At 36.1% G+C, this 27,880-nt stretch overlaps 4 protein-coding genes across 11 annotated transcripts in view; 2 read left to right on the top strand and 2 right to left on the bottom strand.

Annotated features, from left to right (window-relative positions):
- LOC125263625 (centromere protein P) overlaps positions 1 to 463 on the top strand; it is a 64,784-nt gene extending 64,321 nt beyond the window's left edge. For all 3 annotated transcript variants that reach the window (XM_048182678.1, XM_048182677.1, XM_048182679.1), the window contains exon 9: positions 245 to 463. In XM_048182678.1, coding sequence (XP_048038635.1) covers positions 245 to 363 — 119 coding nt within the window. In that variant the 3' untranslated portion in view covers positions 364 to 463. The remainder of the gene's footprint in view (positions 1 to 244) is intronic.
- ippk (inositol 1,3,4,5,6-pentakisphosphate 2-kinase) lies at positions 388 to 13,565 on the bottom strand. The gene is made up of 13 exons (XM_048182673.1): positions 13,362 to 13,565; positions 9,985 to 10,044; positions 9,583 to 9,678; positions 9,417 to 9,483; positions 8,085 to 8,206; positions 7,402 to 7,491; positions 6,969 to 7,027; positions 6,474 to 6,546; positions 5,461 to 5,740; positions 5,046 to 5,181; positions 4,462 to 4,564; positions 3,063 to 3,142; positions 388 to 2,980 (listed from the first exon to the last, which is right to left on the bottom strand). Exons 1-13 carry the CDS (start codon positions 13,440 to 13,442, stop codon positions 2,776 to 2,778), a joined length of 1,452 nt encoding a protein of 483 aa, XP_048038630.1. The 5' UTR covers positions 13,443 to 13,565; the 3' UTR covers positions 388 to 2,775.
- A 2,266-nt stretch (positions 13,566 to 15,831) lies between these two features.
- Positions 15,832 to 17,165, bottom strand: si:dkey-42i9.4 (uncharacterized protein LOC492503 homolog). 2 transcript variants are annotated; one of them, XM_048182690.1, is made up of 3 exons: positions 16,906 to 17,165; positions 16,686 to 16,822; positions 15,832 to 16,423 (listed from the first exon to the last, which is right to left on the bottom strand). In XM_048182690.1, exons 2-3 carry the CDS (start codon positions 16,801 to 16,803, stop codon positions 16,086 to 16,088), a joined length of 456 nt encoding a protein of 151 aa, XP_048038647.1. In that variant the 5' UTR covers positions 16,804 to 16,822; positions 16,906 to 17,165; the 3' UTR covers positions 15,832 to 16,085. The 2 variants fall into 2 exon arrangements, with proteins under 2 accessions (XP_048038647.1, XP_048038646.1); XM_048182689.1 differs by having other exon boundaries at positions 16,993 to 17,162.
- A 748-nt stretch (positions 17,166 to 17,913) lies between these two features.
- LOC125263626 (ATR interacting protein) lies at positions 17,914 to 27,721 on the top strand. 5 transcript variants are annotated; one of them, XM_048182683.1, is made up of 14 exons: positions 17,914 to 18,143; positions 19,299 to 19,611; positions 20,516 to 20,595; positions 20,780 to 20,950; positions 21,051 to 21,166; positions 23,520 to 23,620; positions 23,722 to 23,805; positions 23,890 to 24,016; positions 25,498 to 26,148; positions 26,490 to 26,632; positions 26,708 to 26,799; positions 26,877 to 26,963; positions 27,072 to 27,330; positions 27,486 to 27,721. In XM_048182683.1, exons 2-14 carry the CDS (start codon positions 19,311 to 19,313, stop codon positions 27,557 to 27,559), a joined length of 2,286 nt encoding a protein of 761 aa, XP_048038640.1. In that variant the 5' UTR covers positions 17,914 to 18,143; positions 19,299 to 19,310; the 3' UTR covers positions 27,560 to 27,721. The 5 variants fall into 5 exon arrangements, with proteins under 5 accessions (XP_048038640.1, XP_048038641.1, XP_048038642.1 ...); XM_048182684.1 differs by having other exon boundaries at positions 20,519 to 20,595; XM_048182685.1 differs by having other exon boundaries at positions 19,299 to 19,458.
- Positions 27,722 to 27,880: the final 159 nt, after the last annotated feature.

Consider the following 27,880-nt stretch of genomic DNA (forward strand, 5'->3'; position numbering starts at 1 on the left):
TTAATTTTAGTACACTCAAAAACGAGCTATTATGATTATCAAGATTAGCTATTGTAACTTGTATTGGTGGAATAAAAGACAAACTAAAAAAGTCTTGGACAGTGGTCAAATATACATTTTTGCGGTTGTTACACAAAAATATTTGACTGCTAAAGGCTGCAGCTGGCCAGTCAGAATCAAGTATTTTCTTATTTCATACTTGTACTTGTACATAAACTAAAATGTTTTGTTTTCATCTGAACAGCTCGAGAGTTGGACACCAAAAAAGTGATGGAAAACGGCTCGGATTACTTTCAGAGCCTGCTGCAGATTCTCGGCGTGGAAGCGTCAATCGAGGCCTTGATAAGAACCGTGTGTTTGTGAGAAGTCATAAAACACAAGCCAACATTCGTGTCATCAGAACTTCATATCTAATCATTTTATTTCATATAAACACCTGTACAATCACCCGTTAGGAACTACATATTGATGCCATCTGTGTCAATCATTTTTACACATGATATGCCCACTGTATGGAAATATACATCATTAGACAAGAGCTAGAAAAATAAATAATTTTAAATACAAAATGTCTGACAGCAAAATCCACTTTGTATTTTCAAATAGTTAAATTTTAACATTAGATTTCATCACAGAAACTGTGATCTTCCTTTCTCTTCTTGCTTAATAGAATTAATTTCCATTTCTATCTTACATAGGGATTACAGTTCTTTATTTTATTAGAATAACACAATTTCACCACCTCAGACTCGTAATATCTCTGGTTCAGTGGTTCAAAAGGGGAAGATGTTGTTAAACCTAAGGCGAATACAGCAATGTCTGGTGTGGAGAAACTGCACTTAATCAGATACATCATAACACATCAAAACTGAGCAACATGACAGTCAAACAAACGCCATCGGTCGGACAATGAAAGCGCATTCACTCATGAGTAAGGCGAATAATACTTCTGTTGACACCAGTTCACATTAAGACAAAAGGGAGTGTGAACACAGTTTGGCATTGTTGAATGTTCATCCATGTAAAACTCAAACACTTTTCACCTGATGAGAACTGCACTGACGGCTTTGAGTTAAGCAAGCCGACGCAGTCAACATCACGGTAAAAGAGGTAAACAGAAGCATGAGTATCACTCACGCCACAGTATTTTGTAACAGTAATATTCCCCATGACGAGAAAATGGCAACCATGAGGTGCCATCTTTAGTGTTGAAGTCGCACAGTAAAATTTGCATCAACAGTCTCACTGTGGATGGTTTTTCGGTAAAAGGCGCCAAACATGCACACAACGTTAAATCAACACCGCCATATCTGTGGCACAGCAATATACTGCTTTTCTGAAAAACTGCTGGATCACCTTGTGTATTGTGCTAACAATAACTGCCATGCTGTCCATCTTTGGCCGTCTTATGAAATACGTCTGGCTCTGCAAACAATTATGGCCTTTAAAACTCAGGCCAAACATAGCTGTAGTAGTGTTTAAGCTGCTGGGATTGAATTCCTCTGGTTGTTTTCTAGTCTGCGATTTCAAAACAGATGACAACTAAGCGTATTAATGTCAAACTCAAAGACAGAGCAGATGTAGATGGACAGGCACAGCTGATTTTGCATTTTACAGTTTTTCCGGGAAAAAAATAGTGGTGTTTGAGATGATAGACTAGCTTTAAAGAAGTAGTTCATCCAAAAATGAAAATTCAATCATTATTTACACACCTTCATGTCGGTAAACTGAGGTTTTTCCACATGTTTGAAGTTCCAATGAAAAGCACCATAAATGTAGTCCATACAACTCGTGCACTATATTTCAAGTCTTCTACAAGTATTGAGTGAACAACGCACTTAAAATTTGAAATTTGCGTTCAAAAATGTCGTTCGTTCAGTTACTACATGCTCAACACCCAACAGTGTTTTGTCCAATTCAGACAAAACACCAAGTTAGAATGAACTGCCGAGCTGCATAAAGTTTCTTCAGCCATTTTGATTAGATTTGCAGTTACATGAGGGTGAGTAAACAATGGCCAAATGTTTATTTAGTGCAAACTAATCTTTAATAAGACACTTCGATTTGTATATGGTGGTAGACTGTTACGCAAGGCAAGCGTGCTTTATAAAAATACACTTTTATTAGTGAGTAATATCATTAGTTTTGTCTTCTAATTCATAAAAGCTAATCTTCTGGGTAGTGACAGTGTTAGCGCAACCGCATTCACTAGCATGCAACAGGTCTGTGCTCGTCAGTATAACTTCTGCTACTGTAGCTCACCATGGGTCAGTGGTTTGAGGAGCTCTATTGATGTAGTTTTGCTAAAAACTCAAGTACTTGTCTGTGTTTGAACTGCCTGTACAGCGACTGCCGACACGGCCAAGCTGATGCACGGTAAAACGTTCATTAGGGAAAATCGCTGTAAGCCACTTTTGGCACTTGGAAACCACAGTAGCGCTGCTGTGTGAGAGAAACACCCAACAGCACTGCACAAAAACACACGCGCGCACACACACAACCTCCTTGTCCTCCCTTTTTACAGCCAATGACTGACTCATTCAGGTATTCTGTGCTTTAGGAGACCAGCCCCAGTGAGAACATCACCATCTAAAAAGAAAAACAAAAGGTCGTCCCAGCAACAGCCCACAAATGCCGCCGTCGCTGCCAACTTCACGTCGCAGAACATAGTGGGAGGGCAAACAGCTAGACAAACTAGCAAACAAAAAGAACAAAACTATTCACTATTTCAACTTCTCTTCTACGTATTTCCCAAGCAGCACTCGTGGAGGTGTCTCATACAGCATGGAAGAGCAGCGTGCACTCCTGCCTTTCCTTATATAGGCTGGAGGGGGGCGGAGCTTGCGTGCTCCGCAGGTAGTAGTTGACGATTTTGGTGTCCAGCTTGAACTGGTGAGGGATGCCTTCATATGGTTTGGGGTCTAGATCAAGGATGGAGACGGAATACGTAAAACGAGGCTTCTCCAAATTCAACTGGTGTCTGTAAACACAAAGCAAATAGAAGGTAAAACGACCGCAAACATCGAGGCGAATCATTAATTAAAGTGTGAAAACAAACTTACTCCTCGTCTTCATCGCATGGTGCAAACGCGATCATGATTGAGCAGTCTTTGGCGGTCATTGCAACTCTATACTGATGAACCTGGAAAGTGACAAGATGTTAGGTGAAATTAAAATCTGTATTGTACCTCTGAGAGTGAATCTCACTTAGGCTACGTTCGGACTGTCAGTCCAAATCCGTTTTTTGTGCATATCCAACTGAAATCCCATCAGATTTATCAAGTGTGAACAGCACAAAAAAAAAATGATGTAATATGATTTTTACAAATCCGTTTCGAACTACATTCATATGTGGTTTGAAATCTTATTCAAATCGCATTCTGGAAATTCTGTTTCGGTCTGACCGCTCGGATCGGATTTCGCATGGTTTATGTGACTTTCTCACACCACGTTAAGCGGAAACGTCAGACGTTGTTATAGGAAACATGCTGGAAGTCGCTGCAGAAACAAGGTTGTTGTTGCAAAGTGCCAGACAAGCAAAAAATGACAATATAATGGAGACATATTTTGAAACTGGCATGGAATAAAGCCACTCACACCAGTCTCCTATTGTCCTCCCGTTGCCTCCGAAGACTTAGTAGTCCAGCGTGGCGGCTACACATTGTCATATTGTAAATAAGACGACATCTGTATTGCAAACCCCTCTATGTTGCAGTTGTCATTGTTTTTGGCGTATACTACGAAGGCAACGTCATTATAAACCAATGCAGATTATTCTGGAAAACGAAATAAATACCTGCTGTTGTCTATACGGCATTAATGTTAATCAAACTACAAAACACAGCTTTAACAAAGATTAATCCATATTAAATTTATACAGTGAACAGTTATTTTACATTTTTTAATGAATACTACAGTTAGACCTCATTTTATTTTAATCTTTGTTAGGCTATATTGTACGTACCTATGCTTGTAATGTCTGTATTCTTATTTTTTTACGGATTGTTCACTTGCCTTTATTAATGTTTGAACTTAATAAGTAAGGCTAGTAGCTCTTGCTGTAATATCACTTAAAAGTGGCCTTTAAGCATTAAATGGAAAGCAAAGTTACCCTCACCCCCAAAATATTTTTTTTCTTGCTGATCCGAAAAATTATCCGATCCAAACCATGAGTTTTGTGATCCGTTGAACCACTATTTACAATATTATTAGTTTTATATAAAAATAAACTTGTATTTTATTGAATACCAAAAACTATATTTATATATATATATATATAAAAAAAAAAAAAAATTCTATATCTATATATTACACTATTTTTTATAATTAACCAATAACAATTTCTTTTATATAATTTTAGGCTTTATTTAATTTATTAATTTTTAAATGCCCAATTTTGGGGTGAAATACAACTTATTTTGAGATTCACACCTTAACTTGCTCACATGCTCACAGTCTTACCTTCCCAACTGCATATTCTACAGAGCCGTCATCCTCAGTAGGACAGTTTTTAAGTGTGTCCATGAAACTCTCATTATAAGGCCCATCTATCTGCAGTCGGTTTCTGGGGATACAAACAAGTGTTGATTAGATGTTTAAGTACTTTTAAGCATGTTTATTCACAAAGATGTTGTGGCTTTGCATGGAAATCACCAATGACCACATTGCACAGGACCACCATGTGGCCACAGTGCCTCATAACTAGATCAAGTACCACACCCACAGACAAATGAGTCTTTTGCGCCACCTAGTGTTTGTGTCATACAGTCTTTCAGGGGACTGTAATAAGACTTATACTTTGTTTTTAAATATTTTTAACTTCTATAGTAAAATTTATATAATAACAAATAAGTTGTGATTCAGCAACTATACTTCATTTTTACATAAAACTATTCCAGTACAGGTGAACACTGCACAGATCTGGTTTGGGCTGAAATATCCGCCCAATACAAAGTTTGCTCAACACGAACAAACCGTTCTTAGACTGGAATATTGATCTGATAGATCAGTAACGAAGCGCTCAATATCCCAGCTTAAAAATTCACCTTTCTTTCGGGAACTCTTCTAGATACTGCTCCACACGTTTGTACAGAGGGTAGATTCCTTCAATATCCAGGTTATCCAGCATCTGAACTTGGAGGATTTTTGAAAGGACACTGTCTTTAGGGAGGCCATGGTTACCTGTGAAGACATAAAAATGAGCTCAACATGTACTCCTGGTCTTGCACAACAGATTTACGATTACAGATATATGCAGCAATAATCTGGTATTTTACACGCCCTTTAATGCGTCTTTGAAATGCTTTCATTCCAGCTTACTCCTACACACATATTTTGTAAAGTGTTTTCCATTGGAGCTAAAATGAGAGTTTAGCAATATTTTGGCTGGTAAATGCCAAACAAACCATAATTTGCCCATCCAAATATTCATTAGTTAGCAGTCGCTGGTAAAGGCCTCACCGTTGCGGAGCAGGTCTCTTGGGAAGGGACTTGCATCACAGTGCGGCCTGCTTTCGGATAGGTGCATCTTCCTGGGCTCTCCCGAGCGATTCGAGTCCCCGCCGCTGAGCAGGGAGGAGCAGATCACCTGAATGAAATCATTGAGGACGGCTTTGCCAGGCTGGTGGCCATTATAGAGGCCATTACTATGGGGGAAATAAGGCCGAAGGTGCTGAATGAGATCATTCAAGTCGGGTTGCTGCTTGGCGTCATCTTTACAACTAAATATCAACTCTCCGCCCTAAAAAAAGATGGGAGAAACAATAAATGAATGCAACTTTCTAATTAATCAAACCAGTATACAAACAGTAGCTACACTTTAATATTCTCTTTTCAAAGTTGAAAGAAAAAAAAAAACAGCCTAAACTAGTTTTAGGTTTAGGTTTAAGCTAGTCACATCCAGACCAATATGGTGATCAGCAAGCTAGTTTTTCAGTTAAAAAGTGGCCAAATCCCTCTAAAAACAGCCTGATTTGGCTGGGAGACTAGTTGAAACCAGTAAACCAGTTTAAGCTGTTTAGTCATATGAGTACCAAGTTACTGGATAAATATAACTTGAGACTTACTCAGTATTAATAATCATCGCTGCTTGTTACTTTAAAATGCTGAACATTCAGTGGAAGTCGAGGGAAAGTTTTAAAACTTTACTCTTGAAGTGTAAAGTTCAGAAAATAGACCTTATTCAGAACAGCGCCATGACGGGTATGAAAGCGAGGCTGTGACGAATAGACTTGTCATATAAAGCTCCTAGATCACTTATAATTTTCCACTTATAAAGTGTTTTGTCATAAACATTACATAAAAGTACAACCTACTCAAGAGATGTAAGTCTATCCCTCACATTCATTCCCGTTAAAAATCAAAGATGGCACTGCCGTGAATACGGTCTATAGACAGCAGGCTGAAACGAACTACGAAATAAAGTTTGTTTGGAACGGTCCGGGACTGAATTAATTACAGAAGTTTGTATTTACCTTAAAGATTTTCAAGTTGTTTTGTGGTTCCTCTAACAGATTCTTCAAAGCAACGTACATTCGCTGTTTGCTCCTGGAATACAAGTTATTCGATAATATTCAGGTTTGTAAAATAAGATGCATTTTTGCAAACAATGAAGGAAAGTTTAGGGATAAGGAATGAACATGTTAAGAGATTATATGGATAATCTGTTTCTTAGTGTTCCTGTGACTCAAGCAGCAGTGTAAAGGCTTCATGCTGCATTAGAGATTATAGAGCTGGTTTCACAGTGGAAAGGCGAGTCACAGCTTTTGCCAAAATGGTGAATGTGGCCTTTTTTCTCAGTGGAAAATACTTTGTTTTAACAAAGGTGAGTGACGCAACTGGCTTGGTGAATCTCTTTGCCGCAGTAAGTTGGATTTGTTAACAATGCTGGCTAAAGGTCGTGTACCATCAGCGAAAGATATAAATCCAGCTCTGAATTCCTGCACTGAGTGACTGAAGCAGTGACTCACCCCGAGAAGAGATCCAGGGGGCAATATCTGCTCAATCGCTTCCACTTCCCATTGGCTAACTGTAAGATAATAAAATAATGTTAGGAATTTTACTGTAAACTTTACTAGTAGTGTTTCGGTCAAGTACACCAACTACAGGGACAGTCATGTAATGATGATGATGATACACTCTCCCGTTTCTCACCTCTGCTTTGGGGCTGAAACTGATTTTCGTATTTGCGCAACATCTTCTACAGCCAAACCCTCAAAGGACTGATTGTATGATAGCACACAGTACAAACAGACAGCAGGATGTTTACACTACACTGCACCATCCTCTTTTTCTTTTTTTATTAAAGCAGAAGCTCACTTTTAGAAATCTGGCTTCACTTCTATAAACCAGAGTTACTTTGGTGACGACGAGTCTTTTGTTAGATTCTCAGTAGGTACTTGCCTTGTAATGCTGATGCATGCAGAATCTGCAAACCTTGCGTTTGCATTCCTTGGTTATGTGTCTTGAAAAGGGTAGAAATCCACATTTTGGCTGGAGGGGGAAAAAAGGAGAAATATGCAGTTATATCTCTGCATCTCAAGTAACACAATGAAGTTTTGTAAACAAGCTTAATGCGAAGAAGTTTCGTTGTTTTTGTGAACACACAAACAAGCCTTTCAGATGGGATTCATGCCACCTTCTCCTGACTGACCATGTGATTAAATTTCACACAAATAGATTCAATGAGTCATTCAGCTACTGTGGTTTACTTCCCCAAAAACGGACATTTTTAATAAACTGATCCCTAAAAAAAAAACTAGTTCTTGTTTTATATGACTTTCAAAGATTCCAATTTAACAACACAGAGTGCCTACACCCTAACAGCATGAGGATATAGAAAACCCATCAACAACTGTCAGCAAGTTCACTGACCGCACACGATAAGACATGCGACACTAAAGTCAACGCATTCGAGGCGAGGTTTTTGGCACACTCGCGTCTCGATGTGTGATTATTTTCAAAATGTGTATAAAAATGACATCGCTGTCATTTTTAAAGTGCAAATTTTTCCTTGAAATAAACAACAACACGATCATAACGGTAGTGACGTGTTGTGGCTGTGTCAAGCTGAAAGTGGAGTTCACCTTTATTTCGACGCATATTGGCGGTCTGTGGTCTCTGAGGTGGTGGAGGGGGAGTTGGGTCAGGTTGGGAAGGCATAAACCACACCCGCTGAATGTGTCCATGACCTTGTCACAGCGCAGTTCTGCATGAAGGGAAGGTCACAACACCGTTCCACAACATCAAATCCAGTCTATAAAAGTGACTGCATCTCACATGCATATGTTAACATGAAGAACAAACTCAATTTTTTGGTGGGTGAAACTCAAGTTAGAATTTACACTAAAAGTCATGCAATAAAAAGATATTTTTGTTTAAAGAAAATTGTGCTTATTCTAGGATATTATCTGCATAGCAATTAAGCACATTTCCCTCTAAATTGTCATTACCGTAATGGACCAGAATGTGTTATTTTGAGTAAATCCCTTTTAATCTCAAGGATTTTGCTGTTAATATACAACAAATACTACAATAAAGTATAAATGGGTCAATGACGTGACGGGTCTTTTTTTTTGGCCTTAATAATAATAAAAAACAAAGATATGACGTCCAAAGTATGTTAGGTAGTACAACTAGATCTCTTTTGTTGAATCCAAAAGGTTTTAATTATATTTTGCTACATATAAATGTACATCCAAAGGCCGATTAATTTGTGATTAAAATATCTTAAAATTATGTGTAGAAGTCGTTGCTTTGTTACGAGAAAGAATGTCCGGAAAAATTAATTTCGTTGTCATTCGGAGTAACCAATATAAAGGGACTATTTTGGAAAAAGTCATGCGGTCAATATCATGTGACAAGATATGACATTCAGACGCCTACAAAGGACCACATGGTCTTGAAGCAAAGTAATTATCTCTCTTTTAACTATTTGAAAAATCCATGTTTTTAAAAATTTTCAGGTTAACCAAAATTTTGGTTAAACCGAATGACTTTTTTGGTGACAAATTTTGTAAAAAATGACGAAAGCAGTGTTAACTGATTATAAGAACACAATCTCATTGTTAACACTTTATAAAACTTCAAAATTATTTATATCTCCACTATGTTTTTTTTACACTTTTAAAAACCTTATTCATCAATGACCCAAATACTTTACTTTTATTTAATAATACACTTGGTTTTTTAGGGGCATTACAGCAATGCCATTTTTTATTTTTGCATTACGGTAATGATAATTGGCGTAAATGTGTGTAATTGTTATAAGAATGCATTGTCTTTAAAAAATTTTTATTTTTTTTTGCTAAATAAACTACTTATTTTTGTGGAAATGTGATATGAATGTGTTCTTGACCAATTTTATGAGATTCACCAAATGTTTAAAAGGAACAAAATGAAAGTTTGCTCATTCGTACCAGGTCGTTCTTGTTGGACCTTCAGCGATAGCTGTCTCACAAAGTCCAGCGGTAGTTTGACAACCTCCTGTGAACAATCAAACCATTATTTTCATCTTATTTGCATGGCTTGAGTTAAAGCAACATGGTGTATTAATGTACACAAACTCCTTAAACTGTAACTTACTCCACTGTGAACGTATTCCTCCCCCAGCAAAGGCTTCATGACATATTTACTATAATCCACAATGTTGAGGATGTGTCGAAAAGCTTGTTCTGCGGTCTGGTAGGAAAGAAGTAGGAAAATGAGCTGATAATAGGGTGTATGACAATGTAAACAGACCAGGACCGAACATTTGATGCATATATGCATGGCTGCAGATGCCCTTTGTACCAAAAGAGACAGTTTACTTAAAATACAGTGCAAGAAAAGCACACAAATCTTGTTTAAAAATCACTAATTTATATGTTTTATGAACAATTTAGCATCACATTTATATTGTACAAAAAGGCAATACAGCCTTATAGTGCATATTTGAGAAGTTTTGGGAAGTACTATTGTTCAGTAATATCAATTTGGGGAAGTTACCTGTCGTGTGTGTGCGGAGTCTTCAGAGGGAAACTTTAACAGACGGAGAACTCGACAGTGCTGTAACGAGAAGTAACGTGTTTGAAAACAGAATTTGCAAAACTTATTTCACACAGACTTTGACCGCTGTAAGTATCCTAGTGAACAAACTGTCTTATTTTAGTCAAACAAGGGAATCTTCTGAAACAGGTTTGCTTGTGACTGTACTTGTGTGGACAACAAATACTCCATCCACTCAACTGTGAACTGAATACACATTACGTTTTTCCCACAATGTCCTTGTACATAAAAAGTTCCACAAAAGGTAACGGTGGCATCATCGCACTGACGATAAACTCACTGCCTGGCGGTTTGTTTTATGGACTGATGTAACCGATGGGCACTTGAACGCAAATGCAGTTTCTAAACGCACTTGTTTCTCAACAATTACAAAACCTACTTCTGCCTCACTAAACGTCAAACATGAAAGGATGATGCTGATGAAGAAATTATGTAGAATTCACCTCAAAATTAACAGAAAAAAATAAATGATATTGTACACATTTACAAGTACAATTTACAATTACAAACTCAATTCTGACATTACAATGAATTTAATAATATCCAGACAATTAATTTTTGTAATAATAATAATTATTATAAGCAGCATGCATTCAAATCAGTATAACAAATACTACCATGATGTAGAATTACAAATGTATTACATATATACTTTAAATCACATTACAGCAATGAGAATTTCTTCTATTCTATAGGGGTGTAACGATACGCTCAGGTCACGATACGATACGTATCTCGATACGGAGTTCACGATACGATACGTATCACGATATTTTGAACAAAATGAAACTGAAATTCAAACAAGATTTATTAAAAAAACATGAACAAATTTCAATAATTTTCCTTGTTGTACATACAAGATCACATTTCAATAAAATAAATAAATATAAAATTTTAATAAAAACCTTCTGTATTCAAATTAACAGCTGAATAGGGCTGTCTGTCACTGAAAAAAAATGTTAAATTTAACATGAACTTAGAATTATGAATAGGGGCCGTTCACATATCGCGTCTAAAAACGCGTGGAAGGCGCGGCCGCACCGCTTCTCCTTCTTTCCAAAGCGCTTGCGCTCCCGTGGCGTCGGTCGTTGCTATGCAACCATGAACTGAGCTCTCCAAGAGGATCAGGATGTTTCTGCAAAGGATAAATGATTTCTAGCCCTTGCATTAGTTTTACTACGAGATATATTGATGGAGATAAGATATAAAAACCACCATGTACAGCTATGATCAGCTGTTCGGCTGAGCTTTTGATGTTTTGTTACGGAAAGGCCATAGCTGATCGGTTGATTCTTGTCACACGACCTGCGGTGCGCTTGCGGCATTCTGAGAAGTTGAGAATTGCATGCGCGTCGCGACCGCGTTGATCCCATTATGAGCGCGCTTGCCGCGCGGCTACATTTGAAAATAATAACTGACTTGCACGCGGAAAAGACGCAATATGTGAACGGCCCCACAGAACTTCTTAAAGCAAAGCATCGCAAGCGTCTTTTGCTTTTCTGTGAGCACAGCTGTTCCTGTGCACTGCGGTGAAAGAAAGCCACGACTTTTCTCACGCGACCATGCAAGAGACTGACATGAGAAACGTTTAAACCTGCTTGCAAGATTCAATGTGTGCCTGAAACACTTACTGAACTAGAGAGCTGATTGAGACACACCATCTACGATAAATCGTTACACCCCTAATACTTATAGTAATTTAAAAATGTGGTAGCATTGGATCTGGACAGGAAGGATAACTCTGGGAGTTGGAAGGGGTGTGTCGCGATTCTGCCTTCTCACATCGCGATACAGGTTCGTGGACCTGCGTATCGCGATTTCGGTTTCATATCGCATATCGTTACAGCCCTACTATTCTAATGAGAATTTGTGATATTAGTCATGAAATTAATGTCATATGGTAAAAAAATATATATTTATCATTGTTTTTTTTTTCTTCCATGTGTGAAATTTACCCCGAAAAATTGTTTAAACCAACTCGGATGCCTTTAAAAATAGTTTTTAACATAATCTCACTCAATCTTTCATTGATAAAGATTTTGTGGTTCAGCTCGTATTCCAAGAATTTAAAACGGGCCAACCAACGTGACAAAAACACACAGGAGTGTGGGAGCGTGAAAGAATGTCTGTAAACAGCAAATAGAGACGGACAAGCCCTTGCAGGACTCCAGAACTGGTTGAAAAAACTGCATCTAAAGTGTCACCCGTTTTCTCCACACCCAGTTTGGCATGATTACATAAACATATTGGCCAATGTTGTCTCGGGCAGCTGCCTGTGATTGGATACACACTCTTGTGTTGTAATCTGTAATACAAATCCAACCAGTTTATGGCTCCGGACGTTTGATCCGGTGGTTTATTCAGAGTTTATTTATCGTATGATGGTACAGACGCACAAATGAGCTGGAAAATCAGGCAAAGGTTAAGCTGTTCCCGTTTTACAGGAACATATCCTTGATCTTAACAAAACAGGGCCTTGATATTGCAATCCAAGTGAAAAAAAGGAGTCAACTACATGCTAAATGAAACTGATAAATGAATCATTTACATTGCTTCCATTACTTACAATAACTTTTTCATTAATCATATAAAAATGAATCTCAAACAGTTGATTTTAGAACAATTTCTATCCATGGTCCAAAAATAAAGAGGGTTCTGGCTTATGTGTTTTTAAATGCAATAACCCATGTAAAATCCCCCCCCTCCCCCTCCAAAAAACAAAAACAGCCTTTGGCCAATGCCAAATACACATAAGTGATCAACATCCACAGTACCACCCATCCTAATCAATATTCATACCCATCATCCTGGTTTATAATGGGTCTAGACCCTCATTATCTTTCACTTTTAACTTTTAAAGGTTTCCAATCTGAACTTTGAATCCTGGATGGGGCAAATATTAAGTGTAGATGCACAATACCACCCTCACACTATAAGATCACCACTAACCATTCATTCAACCGACCGCAGCATTATATATCCAACATTATATGTGCCACTAAAATGTGTTTAACAACTTTAGATCTCATAAAGTGGGTGTGGCATGGATAACACACATGTGACACATGTTGTACATTCACTTTATCAATGAATCCTGGTTTAGCTTGCTAGGTGGCTATTAGCTTTAAAGCCCTGCCAACACCCTTTTAAGACAAAGAAAGAGTTAATTTCCGTCTAATGGTGGTGTAAAGCTACCAAACCTAAAGTTTAGGTCCTTTCCAAACAGTTTGAATTGATTTTCTATTGGCTGAATCAGATTTGGTTGAGTTTATATGAATCTTGGCTAAGCTAAAAGCTAGTAACTATTGATCACCAACCTGCAAATGAGACACGACCAGGCTCTTGTTCCCCTCCCCGTGATATTTCCAGTCGTTTTCGTCCATTTTATCCAGTTCCATAACCCAGAAGAACCGTAAACTTGTCGGGTTTTGGCGCAGATTTGATACTCTGGGCGAGATGATCGAGGTCAGGCGCAAAACTTCTGGTGGATCCGTGTCTGACACACCGACGGGTGTAGCGCTACTACCGCTTTCGCGAGGACACGCCCCCGCTGCGCTCTCATTGGTCAGACGCAGAGGTTGCGGGTTTTTCATTGGCCAAAAGTGTTTGACATTGTTAAATGCATCCGCTAATTGGATGCTAAAAATGTCAATCAAATGTTCGCACTCTTCTGAATGCAATTTATAGACTGTGTATATAAAATGATGTCATGAACGCATGACTTTCTTCTATCCCTTTTCTGTTTGCTTTTACAAGATTCATAGAAAGAGGAAAAAAATCAAGACTCAATGAGGTTTATAAATAATGCAAGTATAATACATTGTATATAATACATTTTCTATTTATTATAATATTTATATTTTTTAATAAACATTGTATAAATAAATTTTGGTCATTTTATGGAAGCCCGTTTCCGCCACTAAATGAAAAAAAATAAAAACAGTACATTTTATCTCGCAATTGGGTCATTCCTGTTATACAGTGAATTTTACTGTCTCAGTGATTTACTTACTCAGATTTTCTCTGAAATGAGTCACATATTTTTAAGAAATTGTATGTTTAGGTCTTCTTTATCACTTAAACAGAGATAATAGACATTAAAAAATGTTTTATTTTAGGCACCTTTTTATTGATGTATGCATTCAATTTTATCATGTCCTCAGTGCAAAGTAATCAACTTCCACAAGACACATAAACCATGAAATGATAAAAACCTCAAAATATTTTTAAATTATGTTATAGACTAGGCTAATCTTCCTCTAATCATACATATATATCATGTGGAAATATATTTTTTCACAATTTTCCTCAATTTCTGTGTCCCTGAAGTCATCTTCCACCCTGTTAATATGTACTTTCTCTCCTTCCAAAACCGACTGCAGTTTCATTGAGACAATTTTCAAGAAGTGACATCATTTCTTTTTCCTGCTGGAATCCAACTGTACAAACTGAGGTTAGCTTCAACTCTCACTCCTAAAGTTCCACCCTGTTAGGCTATATTATGGAGAATGTTTGTCCTATCAAAAAATGTAAAAATAAATCTGACATAGTTATAAAAGTTCTGCTTATCTGAAGAAGGTTAGCTAAATGTTGATCACTCAAAGAGCTATGGCTAACTTAGTTCAATATTTTCAATCCTGTTAGATTCCACCCTGTTAGGTTCATAGACCTAACAGGGTGGAAATTCAAATAGAATAAATAGTATTTAGTGTATATAGCAAATTCTTTTGCGAGTTATAATGTCAGAGTTCTGAGATATAAACTCGCAACTGGCGAGAAAAAACTCAGAATTGTGATAAAAAGTTACAATTACTGTTTTTATTTTTTCATTTAGCGGTGGAAACGGGCTTCCATAACATTTTGGGTGTTGTAAAGTATTAAAAAATATTTAATTGATTAAAAAAAAAAACAATACTAAAACAACTATATGTGAGGGACACTTTTAAAGGCAGAGGTTTGATATATTTGGTCTAGTCATACCATTAAAACATTTTAAAATTTAAATAATTTAAAATTCCACACTGTAAAAAAAAGAATTCTTGGTTCAACTTAAAAAAAAGTGACCTGGTTATTTAAAAAAAGTTGAGTTAATACAATAAAGGTGATTGGATTAATCAACAGAAACTCAAAAAATTCTGAAAACTCAAAAAATCTGAGCCACATTAATTATCTAAGTTGATTTAACAAAAGAACAAAAATGTTGTGATAAATCATGAAAATGCTGCTAACTTATTTACACATGCTTGTAAATTTAAAGAAAAAAATTAAAATACCCTATGGCCTTATGAATGAAATTTTGTAATTTATCTTGTAAACATTTGAAATACACACAAAATTAATTAAACATCCTTTAAGATCACCCATAAAAAGTTTTACCATGGAAAAATTTATATCAATAATATTAATGACATTTTTTTTTTTTAATTTTGTGACTCGCATAGAGACATTCTTTATTCTGGAAATGCATTTATCCAGAATAATTTTCTTAAGAATTCTTTTCAGTAATTGAAGGACATTTTTATTCAACTTTTCTTTTAAGATCTAATGGCTTCTATTATATTTAAATGTATGCATATCAGTTGTTTAATTTTATATTCACTATCAGCAAATTCGAAATAAACAAATATAAGTTTAGGAAGAATAAATCATTGTTTTTAAGACGGATGCAAAGTTTGTAGCTTTGCATAACTATAAAGTACTTATTTTATCGGAGAAACAAACATTAATCATTAAATATGATAAGAAGAAAGGATTGCTTTATGGACAACAGAATAACCACAAAAGACATTTTTATAGAAATTCATAGAAAACCTTTTAATAGAAATTTAAAAAAAACATATTCAACATGACTGTACAGGGAGCTTAAAACTTACATTTAATCAAAATACATCTGTTTTCACCATGAGGTCAATAGGATGAAGATTTCACCATTGATTTAAAAAAATCTGTCTAAAAAAACAAAACAAAACAAGATTTAAAAAGAAATCAAATGTGAGCAATGTCTGATTTACTCAAAGCAGCTCATTAGACAGCATCATTCTTCAGCTGGAGCAAGTCATCATGCCGAAGGATTTGGACGGACTCGGCTGTCCGATTCTCAGTTCGTCTTTGCAGCTGTCCGTCTGATTTGTGTCGGACGGAGGTGCGGACTCGTAGAGGACGCATATGGACCCGTCCTCTCCGATCCGGTAGGACACTTCATATGGGTCGACCCACATGGTGAGTTCACTTGGTAGCAGTGAAAAGAGTCGCTCTTTTGTGAGTCCAATCGTACAGGCTGCTTTGCCTATCAGAGGGTCCATCTTGTGGTTGATCCGGATGCACCTGTAACCCGAACCTCGGCAAGGTGCGTTTGGGAACCAATGGTGCCGATAATGATCTACAATGAAAGAGCAAAGTTAGGCCTTGGCACAATCAAACACGGCCTTGTTGATTGCCAAAAGTTTTTGGCCTTGGGGCTTTGTTAAGGGGTTAAAATGGTGCAAGTTCCAATGAATGGACTTTGGTGCTGCAATAAACCCGAGTCTGAGCTTTAGCTGCTTTGTTTGTAACAATAAACAATATTAATTTTCATTACAAGCTATACAATTTGGACTATGTTACTTGAGTTTACTTTAAACAAAGGAAAGATCCAGTCTCACCCCCTAAAGCTTCTTCCAAAGAGAATCTGAATTGTTGCAGCTGTTCTTCTGAAAGCAGTCCCGTTCCCCTCAACAGACGTGTGACAAAGTTAGCAGCAGTAGAAACCTCAGTTTTCATCGTGAAGTTTTTGCATGAGCTGAAAGGGAAAAGGCAGTAAAACTGTGAAACACAATCAAATGTGAGCAAGAACGAGTTTTTGAGATCAATTAGCTCAAGTACATCTGAACTCAACAGGCCTGGCCAATGTCTATGGCATGTTCCTTTGTTCAAAACAACACGAAAAATCGCGCCTTAAACGCCACTAACCTGCTCCTGAGAATCGGAATAGGGATACAGAGAGTTTCTACAGCTGTTGCGAATGCTTTTATTAACGTAATTGTAAAAACAGGCAAATAAATGTCTATTTTCGACCGCGAACTTCCTCCTTCGGCTGTGGTTCGAGTACGTGCAGCTCCAGTTCTGAGCTCAGATGGTAAACACTCTGCAGGCACGCGCCTCCGCCAATCAGAGGGCGAGTTCGAGGTGACGTCACAAACGATCCATTTCCATAAACAGACGGTGTATCACGTATCAAACAAGTCAACTGTAGTTTTATAAAATGAGTACTTTTATATTTTAATATTTATTCATAATGTATGGTGCATGTAATTTATGTATTTCAAATTTTTCCTGTCTCTGTGAATTGTTTTGTATTAAATAAATTCATGTTCACAACTTGAATGCATGTATTGTGAACGTTTTATGATTAAAAAAAAAACGTATGTCATCACTTCACTTTTGTCGCAGTCCATCACTTTAAAACAACAAAAACGATTTTTGTCTATGTTAATGTTATTTTATATACGTTTATTAGTCTGTAACAGTGTTTTGTTGTGTACCATAGCATTTTTGCATGTGATATGAAAGAATGCGTGTGTCATAACCATATAAGATTATTTGTTCAGTATATTTAGTGCAGCTATTACGTTTATATACATGCTACATGCTGAAACAACTTGATTAACGTTTCATGTGCACAAACATTTTAAAAAGCAAACAAAACGTTTTCAAACGCACGTTTTAATTTACTTTTTGCGTATGTTTTCTAAATTAAAACCAACTGGAATCGTTCATAACGCGTTTGGGCATGACATTTGTCTCACGAATGTCTCCGTAGTGCATGCGCTGGACAAAGGACCAATCATAGCGCACCGTAACACACTAGGGGCTGCGCTTTAGCCAATCATGTGAGGTTTTACTACCGTATGCGGTTTCGTCTGGCCACATGAGTCCAGAGGCTGAGAGGGAGCTCAGATATGCTTCCAGCTTCACAAGTTTTCTGTTATTTTGTTTATTTAGTCGTTTAGGTTTATGTTAATAGCTTAAAGTAGCACTTTATTATTGTTTTGTGCAGCATGTTGTGTGTTTGACGAGTCGTAGCAGGTTAATGCAGGAGTCTGAGAGGGACACTGAAGCAGGTAATGATAAACCTGAGCACTTTACTACAGTTTTACCATAATAAACCCAGTATATGACTCCACAAGACCATTGTATGTAGTTTAGGCATTATTTTCCGCCTTTGGCTGGAAAATAACTAGATTTGTAGTATTTCCAAAGTGTCAGTTACATTCAACGGTTTTTTAGTTTACACTACTGATATTAATGACATTTTACAACTTGCACGAACTGTATTATATATCGGAAAAGGCTACTTTGCTGACCACAGTGAATAATTGAGATATATATGTGTGTATATGTATGTATGTACACTACCTTTCAAAATTTGGGGTCAGTAAGATTTTTTAATGTTTTAAAAGAAGTATCTTCTGCTCACCAAGCCTGCATTTATTTGATTAAAAATACAAACAAAAACAGTAATATTGTGAAATATTATTCCAATTTAAAACAGCTGTTTTCTCTGTCAATATACAGGAAAGTGTAATTTATTCCTGTGATCAAAGTTGAATTTTCAGCATCATTACTTCAGTCTTCAGTGTCACATGATCCTTCAGAAATCAATCTAATATGATGATTTGATGCTCAAGAAACATTCATTATTATTATCAATGTTGAAAACAGTTGTGTACAATTTTTTTTCAAAATTCTTCGATGAATAGAAAGTTCAAAAGAACAGCGTTTATTTAAAATAGAATATTTTCTAACATTATAATTGTCTTTACTGTAACTTTTGATCCGTTTAACTCATCCTTGATGAATAAAAGTATTGATTAATTTTATTTCTATCCCCAAAAATAAAATTAAAATTCTTACTGACCCCAAACTTTTGAACGGTAGTGTTTAATGCTACAAAAGATTTAGATTTCAGACAAATGCTGTTCTTTTGAACTTTCTATTCATCATAGCATCATGAAATAAAAATGTAAATAACTGTTTTCAACATTGATAATAATCATAAATGTTTCTTATATATATATATATATATGTATATATGTATGTATATATATATATATATATATATATATATATATATGTATATATATGTATGTGTGTGTGTGTGTGTGTGTGTGTGTGTGTGTGTGTGTCCTGTCAAAAGTTTGGACACACTACAGATTGTTCATTTTCTTCATTGATAGTCCATAAATATTAATAATGTTTTATCGATTTCCCAAAAGCATCTCATTGACATGGACTTCCCGCCAAGCAAGAGACTGAAAGGTCATCAGGTGTCAGCTGGACCCGACCCATTTGACGATGACATTGATTTCACCCAGGATGACCTGGACCAGATCGACATCATCGCATCCCAGGCCATCACAGGGGACGTCCAAAACAGTGGGTCAAAGAGAACATTTGGTTCTGTGTTCGCTTGCACTGATGAGCAAAGCAAAGCACCTGTGAGATCCGGCCGAAAAACATTTGCCATTGGAGACGGCTGCAGCAGTAGCACATATAACAGTAAAGAACCTCAAAGAAAAGGCGTGTTTGGTTAGTATAGGACGTTTTGAACACATGTTCCACAAATCTTTTGTTTCCTAAACAGTCCCTCTGTCTGCTTTTGGGATGAGTATTTTGTCTTATCACCCACTTTGCATAGCTCATTTTTGCATTATTTGGACTCTGGATAGGTTAAACTAAAAATTTCACAGAGCAGATTTATAGTAATAACAACAACAGCTAATTATAATTAATTATTATTAATTATTTAATAATATTTTATTTAATTACAACAATATTATACTATAACAATAATATTTAGTTTGTTATTAAATTTAATGCGTATTATTAAATGTAATTATCATGAGTAATAATTATTATTGAAATATATTATAAGTCTTAACAGTTTTTTGCATAGTTAATTTTTGCCTTGTATAAAATGCAATATAACATAATGATTTAATTTGTTATTAAATTAAATAAGTATTGTTGACATTTATTAATAATAATAATTATTATTATTATTGAAGTATTTTAAAAGTATTTTTTGTTATCATTCATTTGAATAGTTCTTGCCTTATAACATAACATAATGAGATTTTTTGTTTATTAAATTTGGTTATTAAATTTTATTTAAAAAAAAAGTAGTATTATATTATTTTTTTATTACATTTATCATTATTATATAATTTTTTAAAAATATTTTAGTCTTATTTCTATAGTATTTTGCATTGTACTGCATTATACTAAATCTTATTCAGTTGATTTTATTGTTATTATATTATTATTTTTGTGATTAATTTTGTGAATTTTTATTATATATATATATATATATATATATATATATATATATATATATATATATATATATATATATATATATATATATATTTCTTTTTTTCTTTTTTTTCTTTTTTTCTTTTTTAGAAATATAACCAGTTTGTGTCTCCCGCAGCAGATGGTCATTCCAGTAAAGATGGAGAAGATCTGTACTACAAGCAATTGGAGGAACAGCAAGCAGACCTGAAGAAAAAGGTATGTTGTTCTACACAACATGCAGTTCATTTGTTCGGTTCATTGTACTTTATAGAGACCCCTTTTTCCCTGAATTCCACTTTTTAGACAAGGTTTCTTATACCAAAACGGTCCTCGTTTATTTTTTCATGATTTAGGATTTAAAAACCAGTTCTCATGTGTCTGCATTCCTGTTCACACTCAGCTGAAGGAGGTAGAGGAGGAGATTCTGATGAAGAACGGAGAGATCCGAGTCTTGCGGGACTCCCTGAAACTGGCCAATCAGGAGAAGGAACAGCAGCGGCAGACTCAGCTCGCCCTGGAGAAAGAGAAAGCTCACGCTCAGAGCGAACGGGAGAAGGAGCTGTCAAGGAAGGTACGGCACACGAGTTTGACTGACATCCTCACGAAGCTGGATGTAATTGGGCCGATGTAACGGTTCATGTGAACTCCTCGAAATGCTTGATTTACCGCAGGTGCAGTCGCTGCAGTCAGAGTTGCACTTTAAAGAAGCCGAGATGAATGAAATGAGAGGGAAACTTCAGAGCGCAGAGCGTGGAGGAAAGCAGCCCGGCACACCTGCACGAAACATGTAAATGCAACATTGATTTTTGTGTGTCTTCCAGAGAAATTGGTTTTGAGTAGGGATGCACCGATACCGATACCACTTTTTCCAAAACAAGTCCGATACCGATACCTTCATTTTTAGTACTTGCCGATACGAGTACTGAGACCTGTATTTTCATAGCCTTTTTAATTTTTAAAAAATATTGGGCAGAGAAACCAAAAGAATATGAATCAAATTAGTTGGCTTAGCAAATAGATATTTCCTTCAGTTATTTTCATGCCGCCTTATGCCTGTTAAAATGTATTGTAAGAAGTACTGTTACTTTCACTGTTTATATTATTGCTCTATCATATTTTATCTTTAATTTAATAACAAAGTGAATATTTAAAGCTGCTAAATGATTAGTTTTTTTTTACTAGCCCAGCTGGGCCAGTGGTTCAAATGTTTAGATACCAGTGAAATATAACAATTTTCAGTTACAGAAATTGAATGAAGTAATCAAATGTAAAATAACACTGCATAGTCTTCACTGCATAAAACAAATCTAGATTAATCATTACTAAAGTTACAAAAGTCATTCAGTCAAGAGAAGTGAGTGATTTTCCCTGTCTTTTGTTGTTAGATTAACATTGAGGACAAAGGCTGCTGTCACTTTAAGAGCTGCGCGGATCCAATATACTGTTACACACGTTTTCTTTCTCAACCATTTACGTTCACTTAAAGGTGCAGTGTGTAAATTTTAGGAGGATCTATTGACAGAAATGCAATCTAATGTACATAACTATGTTTTGAGTGGTGTATAAAGACCTTACATAATGAAGCGTTATGTTTTTATTACCTTATAATGAGCCATTTCTATCTACATACACCGTGGGTCCCCTTACACCATTTTGCGCCGGCATGTTTCTACAGCAGCCCTAAATGGACAAACACTCTACAGAGTGCGTTTCATCACTCTCCTGTTATTGTTCTTCTTCGCTGGTGTTTTTAGAGGCAGTGTGCATCGTCACTACGTTAAATACGCACAGAAAAAGAAGTAGCAGTAGTCATCTGGTTTATTAGAAGCAGAGATCGTTCTTTGTTAGAAGTAAGAAGAAAACCTCATTGCTTGACTGGCTCTACTCTCTTCTGTCTCAGACGACGACATCTTTGTCCTGTGTTGGCCACCATAGTTTCTCTATGTGCTTTGAAAGGAGCGGTGGAGTGAGCCGTTGGTTTCAATTCGCAACCTCAACGCTAGATGCCGCTAAAACTTGCACACTGCACCTTTAAGACATAACTGACTGTTTCACAAGGATACTTGCCTATATGGGCATTTTGACATTTTGTGCAAATTTGTTTATTCAAGTGCAAGAGGACATGAAAGAGAATTCGATTTATTAGGCTATTCACGAGCTGTCGGAAAGGAAGCTTTCTGGGCACCTGCTTCGGATGTTTACACGCAGAAAACTTCATGTGATTACTGTACCACCTTCCTGTAACAGTGTAGGGAAACACTCGTTATACATACACCATGTAACAGTTCATGTTTTTACTTGCACATATGATTGATTTAGTTTTAGTTCATATCCGACCGAATTACAAACTTTCCTGCAATGTCTGTGAAAAAGGGATGCGATTGACAAGCTTGTGCGCCATTTGTTTATCTTGTCTGCTTGTGCACAGCTGCTATAGCATGAATATTTAATTAGTTTATTATTTTGTTAATTAGATACATTTACTTCATAGGCACCCTTCTCTGATATCTCCATTGTGCTGTATGTTTGCTCTGTTGTCTGTGTTTCTGTACTGTACTGTGTGGTATCGGCTGTTGGTAATGAGTACGAGTTCAAAAGCACAGTATTGGGCCCGATGCTGATACTGGTATCGGGGCATCCCTAGTAATGAAAGACAATTGTTTTGTTTTCTGCACTGTTACAGCACTTACATTTACAGCATTTTTTAAGCATGTCTCTTTGCATGCATTCCACTCCAGTGTATCATGTTATAATGGATTTGTTTAGTAAATTAAATTGGTAGCACTTCACAGTAAGGTCTCTTTGTTTCACATTAATTAATGCACTAACTAACAACGAATAATATATTTGTACATGTTTTTAATAATATGTATTATGAGTAGTAGTATTAAACAATACAGTGAAACAATATAATAATAAAAAGGTATCACTATTACTTATTTTTATAATAATGATAATTAATATTTTATTGTAAGTATTACTGTTAAATAATATTTATTATTAATATCAGTGATCATTGTTACTATTATAATTAATATAAATTATAAATAATAACATTTGTTATTTATTAAAGGGTTAGAATATAACCTGAAAACTGCTGTTGACAAATATGAGTTTATTTATTTGTTGTGTTAACACAGTATTCACTCTCCTGCGAGTCGAGCGTTCATGACTAAGGAAAACTTCTCAGCTGAGCTCTCCAAAAAAACATCTCCTATCAAAAAAGGACATTTATTTGAGGGTATGGATTATTTCCTTTTGTTTTTACGCACATTTCCTGTCCTGACGTCTTTCCTTTGTTGCTCTATCTTCAATATTTACATTTTTTACAACTCTTATCAGATGGGAAACCAGCGCAGTCCAAACGTCTCCTCACAGAAGAGCCACAATTAGACCGAACCCTCAGATATGACCATCAACAGGAAGGTAACGGCTGATCAAATCTCTTGCATTTGTCTTCAGTCTGTTCTCTCAGTGTGTTGCTGTGAGTTTGTGTTTGTGATACTGTAGGCTGTGTGTTATTGAACCTGCTGCTGCAACAGCCGTTGGATCCGAGCACTTTGGGCCTGTGTCACCTGCTGTCCATCAGTCCTGCCGCTCTACCAAACATCCTGTCACAGCACGGCTACGTCAGCCCGTAAGTATCAACAAGCCCCGCCCACTGGGAGGGTTATCCCATTGTGTCCTAAATGTCCTGAAACATGAGAAATAAACTGTAAACCTTGGTTTCCGCTCTATGATACCACATACTTGATAACAGAGCAGCTACGAACAACCTGAGACAGTCAGAAATATCATATGAAGCTAAAAAATGGGCATGATAGTATACAGCTAATGTCAGTGGTGAACATAGAAGGAGATGAATGACTCTTGACTTTTGTGTTTGTATGAAGAGCCCTTAAATCTGGCATGGGTGTTTCTGCTATATACTGTTTGTTTTGTGAAATCACAACATTAATGATAAGGAATGGAAATTTCCATTGCAATATTTGTAAATATTGGTATTTTCCAATGGAATGTTTGTACAATGTCAACATTGGAATTGCTGATCAAATATTCTTCAGTCACATGATCGGAGATATTTTTGGTTCATAAACCACACTATACAGAACACTTCACCTCACATTTATTCCAGATAAAAAAAAAAAAATAAAAAAAATATATATATATATATATATATATATATATATATATATATATATATATATATATATTATTGTATTTTATTGTATTATTATTACTGTTGTAGCTTGTAGTATTAATTTTTATCATGACATGCTTTTTTATTTTAAAACAGTATTATTTGTTGTATATTATTATTTTATTATTATTTATTATTAAATAATATATTATAGATTAATGTATAATAATATATTGAATAAAGAATATTGTGTAATGTTTCTTATCATTAATAATAATTTTTTACATTATGACAATTTTGCAGGTAATTAAAATTGTATTTTATTATTTATTATTAAATTAAATATAATAAATAATAATAATAATAATTATGATTATTATTATTATTATTATTGCAATTAGTAGTAGTAGTATTTATTTTTCCATCATGACATTTTTTGTTGTTTTTTTGCATTTTAAAAACAATTATTAAAATCTATTTTATTATTCATTATTAAAGTAAACATTATAGAATATTGTATTAATAACAACAATAACAATTATTGTTGTTGCTAGTAGTGGTAGTATTCCTTTTATACATCATGACATTTTCTGTTTTAATTTTAAAACAATTATTAAAATATTATTTGTTGTATTTTATTATTATTATTATTATTAATTATCTATTACATCAAATATTATAGAATAATGTATTATTATTATTAATAATAAATTATTCATTTTTGAAAGTAGAAAAAAAAAAAAAAAAGGAAAATATGGGGAAAACCTGAATTTTAAAATTGATTTTGAGGCCTGGAAAACTTGTGGAAATGTGATAGTTATTTGTGGAAATAGTATATATGTATGATCAAATAACTACTAGCATTATACCTATTAGTATTAGTAACTGTTTGTTAAATGTTTACTTTCATTGCATCTTTAAATATCCATGTGAAAAGTTTGGACTGTTGTGAATAGTTTTTCCCCCCTTTACTTCAGGGAATCATTGGCAACTTCCAGCTCATCCTCCACAGAATTCAGATGGATTCATCGTCCTCAAGCTCGATTTCACCAGCTGCAGAGTCTCGCTATGTCCGCTCTGACTGCATTAACTCTCCAGCCCCCCACGAGTGTCCCACGTAACCCAGATGCTGCTCTCCAAACCTGCCCCGCCGCGGTGCACTTCCTCCCCCTGCTCACCTTCCACATCAGCACATACTGTCAGTCGCTGGAGTCCGTCGAGAGCTCTGCGAAGGCCTCGCTCCACGGAAGCTCCTTGTCGGGATCTTCCGACTCCAGCCTGGCCTCGAGTCTGGAGGATTCTCTCAGCAGTCAGGAGGAGTTCGCCCTGGCAGCCATGAAAGCTCTCTATCACATAGTGTGCTACAGCAGTGAGGCTTTGGAGATGGTTTTGTGCCTTCAGGATGGAGAGATTTGCCTTAACCGGCCGCAGTGTTCGAAGAATCTCCTCAGCGTCTCTCTGCATCTCGCCGTGGAGCCGCAAACCCAGCTGCCTCTTCTCAGGAGGCTCCTACAGCTGGCCGATCCAGCGTTCATTACCGCCGCTGGCCAGAGGGAGGCGCTAGTGAGCACTAGTTTGAAGACTCTCAGCATGCTGGCCAAGAGAGCGCAGGAGAACCAGCTCTTGAGGTTTAGTATATGTGTCTACATGAGTGGCATGTATATATTCCCATTTTATAGTCTGATTCTGGCTCTTAATTTACATTTAAATGACTGAAAGTAGGTAGAAATACTCTGGCAACATCTTAACCCTGTAAAGCCTGACATAAGAAATCAGTCAATCTGCTTTTTTGAAATTGAACCTTTAGACAGTCTAAAAAAAAGTTTGCATATATGAGCAGTTGCTGATATTTATATGGCCAGAAAGTAAGATGAGATTCTGATAGCTAGTAATGTAAAAGAGTATATTAGTATTATCATCATTGACTTTTATTTACCAATTAAACTGCCATCTGATTTCTCAAATGTAGACTCCAGGTTGTCATGTCGAGTCAAGTGTTGTCCAAATGCCTGACTCTGGAGACGTCCTACAGAATAGTCCATCTGTCTGTGAGATTTCTGTCATTTATCATCTATAATGAAGAGATGGCCACTAAACTCTGCTCACATGAATGTAAGCGTCTCTTATCATTTCATAAAGTGTATTTTTGTTGGCATGAGTTAAAACAAACCCTCCCTCTTCCCTCAGATCCATGTCCTTTTCTCAAAATATTCCAGTACGTCACCTCTAGACTGGATAAATCTGCCTCAGAAGATATGTGGAGTCATTTTGATCTTGAGGTGATTTATCTTGCAGTCTTTTGTTTTGAAATGTATTATATAAAAATGGCGTTAAAGAATCTGGTTCCTGTCAACAGGTCATCCGGTTACTAACCAAACTGTTCACACAGAAGGCCGAAACATGGACAGCTTTTTGTGAATCATCCTGCCAGTGTATTAATGAGGTTTGATTCAGACATAAATACTAAAAATTTTCACCATCCATACCTGTTAGTTTGGAAGCAAAACTAAAAAATGTCTGGTACTGACCATACTACATTTTCCATCTTCAGGTGGTGCGGACAGTCGTTGTGGTTTTACACAGGCAGTGGCTGAAAACAAAAGGCAGAGGAAGTCAAACGCTGGCGAATCGGACCTGGGCGAGTCCTGGATTACAGGTACTGCGAGAAGCTCTGATGTTACTGCACTGGCTGCTGTTGAAGGACTCGTCCTTTTCCGAACACTGTCTGGACGTCCTGCACATGTACGATCAGGTCATTCCCGCAATCAGAGACACGTTCCGTCTGGTCCCAGATCTGTCCGAGAGCGAAGGTGGGTTCGCATCTCTACGTTCAGTTAGAATAATTGATGCCGATGTCATTTTGATTGGCTAACTGACTTCTGAGTAACATCTGATGTAGAACATTTACCATCCTTAAAGTTCATTGTGATGTGTTAAATGGTATTATATTGTTGTTTCACTGCAGAACTGGCTCTGGAGGAGATCTGCAGATCTGAAACGGAGTACGTTGAAGACATGGATATGGAAACGGGGTCTTAATGATCAAATGCAAAGTCAAGTTTTGTAATGAAAAATGTTTAGTGTGTATCTCACAGTTGTCCCCTCAGAAACATTCTGTGTTTGTCTCGTGTCCCCAGATTTTGTCATTATTTTTAAGACTGAGCACTAATGACCTGAATTAAAGAATTAATTCTAGATCAACTGAGGTATTTTAATTCTTTATGTATTACAGTTTTTATAAACCGAGGGATGAGTCAAAATAATTTTTTGTGATAATTAACAACAAGCGACAAATACTATAGAGTAATATATTGGGGTTCAGCTGTGGAGACCATTACATGAACAAACAGGACAACGGGT

This window comes from Megalobrama amblycephala, linkage group LG2 (genome assembly GCF_018812025.1).
Source record: "Megalobrama amblycephala isolate DHTTF-2021 linkage group LG2, ASM1881202v1, whole genome shotgun sequence".
Taxonomy (NCBI): domain Eukaryota; kingdom Metazoa; phylum Chordata; class Actinopteri; order Cypriniformes; family Xenocyprididae; genus Megalobrama; species Megalobrama amblycephala.

Excerpts from the sequence above, each read along its gene's own strand:
- ippk (XM_048182673.1), bottom strand. The coding sequence starts at position 13,442 with ATGGAACTGGATAAAATGGACGAAAACGACTGGAAATATCACGGGGAG. Across the intron at positions 7,492-8,084 it reads CAATATGCGTCGAAATAAAG|CCAAAATGTGGATTTCTACC; the intron begins GTGAACTCCACT and ends TTCCCCCTCCAG. Across the intron at positions 5,182-5,460 it reads AAGAGACCTGCTCCGCAACG|GTAACCATGGCCTCCCTAAA; the intron begins GTGAGGCCTTTA and ends ATGTCTTCACAG.
- si:dkey-42i9.4 (XM_048182690.1), bottom strand. The coding sequence starts at position 16,803 with ATGAAAACTGAGGTTTCTACTGCTGCTAACTTTGTCACACGTCTGTTG. Across the intron at positions 16,424-16,685 it reads TTTGGAAGAAGCTTTAGGGG|ATCATTATCGGCACCATTGG; the intron begins GTGAGACTGGAT and ends CTTTCATTGTAG.
- LOC125263626 (XM_048182683.1), top strand. The coding sequence starts at position 19,311 with ATGGACTTCCCGCCAAGCAAGAGACTGAAAGGTCATCAGGTGTCAGCT. Across the intron at positions 20,951-21,050 it reads AGAAGGAGCTGTCAAGGAAG|GTGCAGTCGCTGCAGTCAGA; the intron begins GTACGGCACACG and ends GATTTACCGCAG. Across the intron at positions 26,149-26,489 it reads CAGGAGAACCAGCTCTTGAG|ACTCCAGGTTGTCATGTCGA; the intron begins GTTTAGTATATG and ends TCTCAAATGTAG.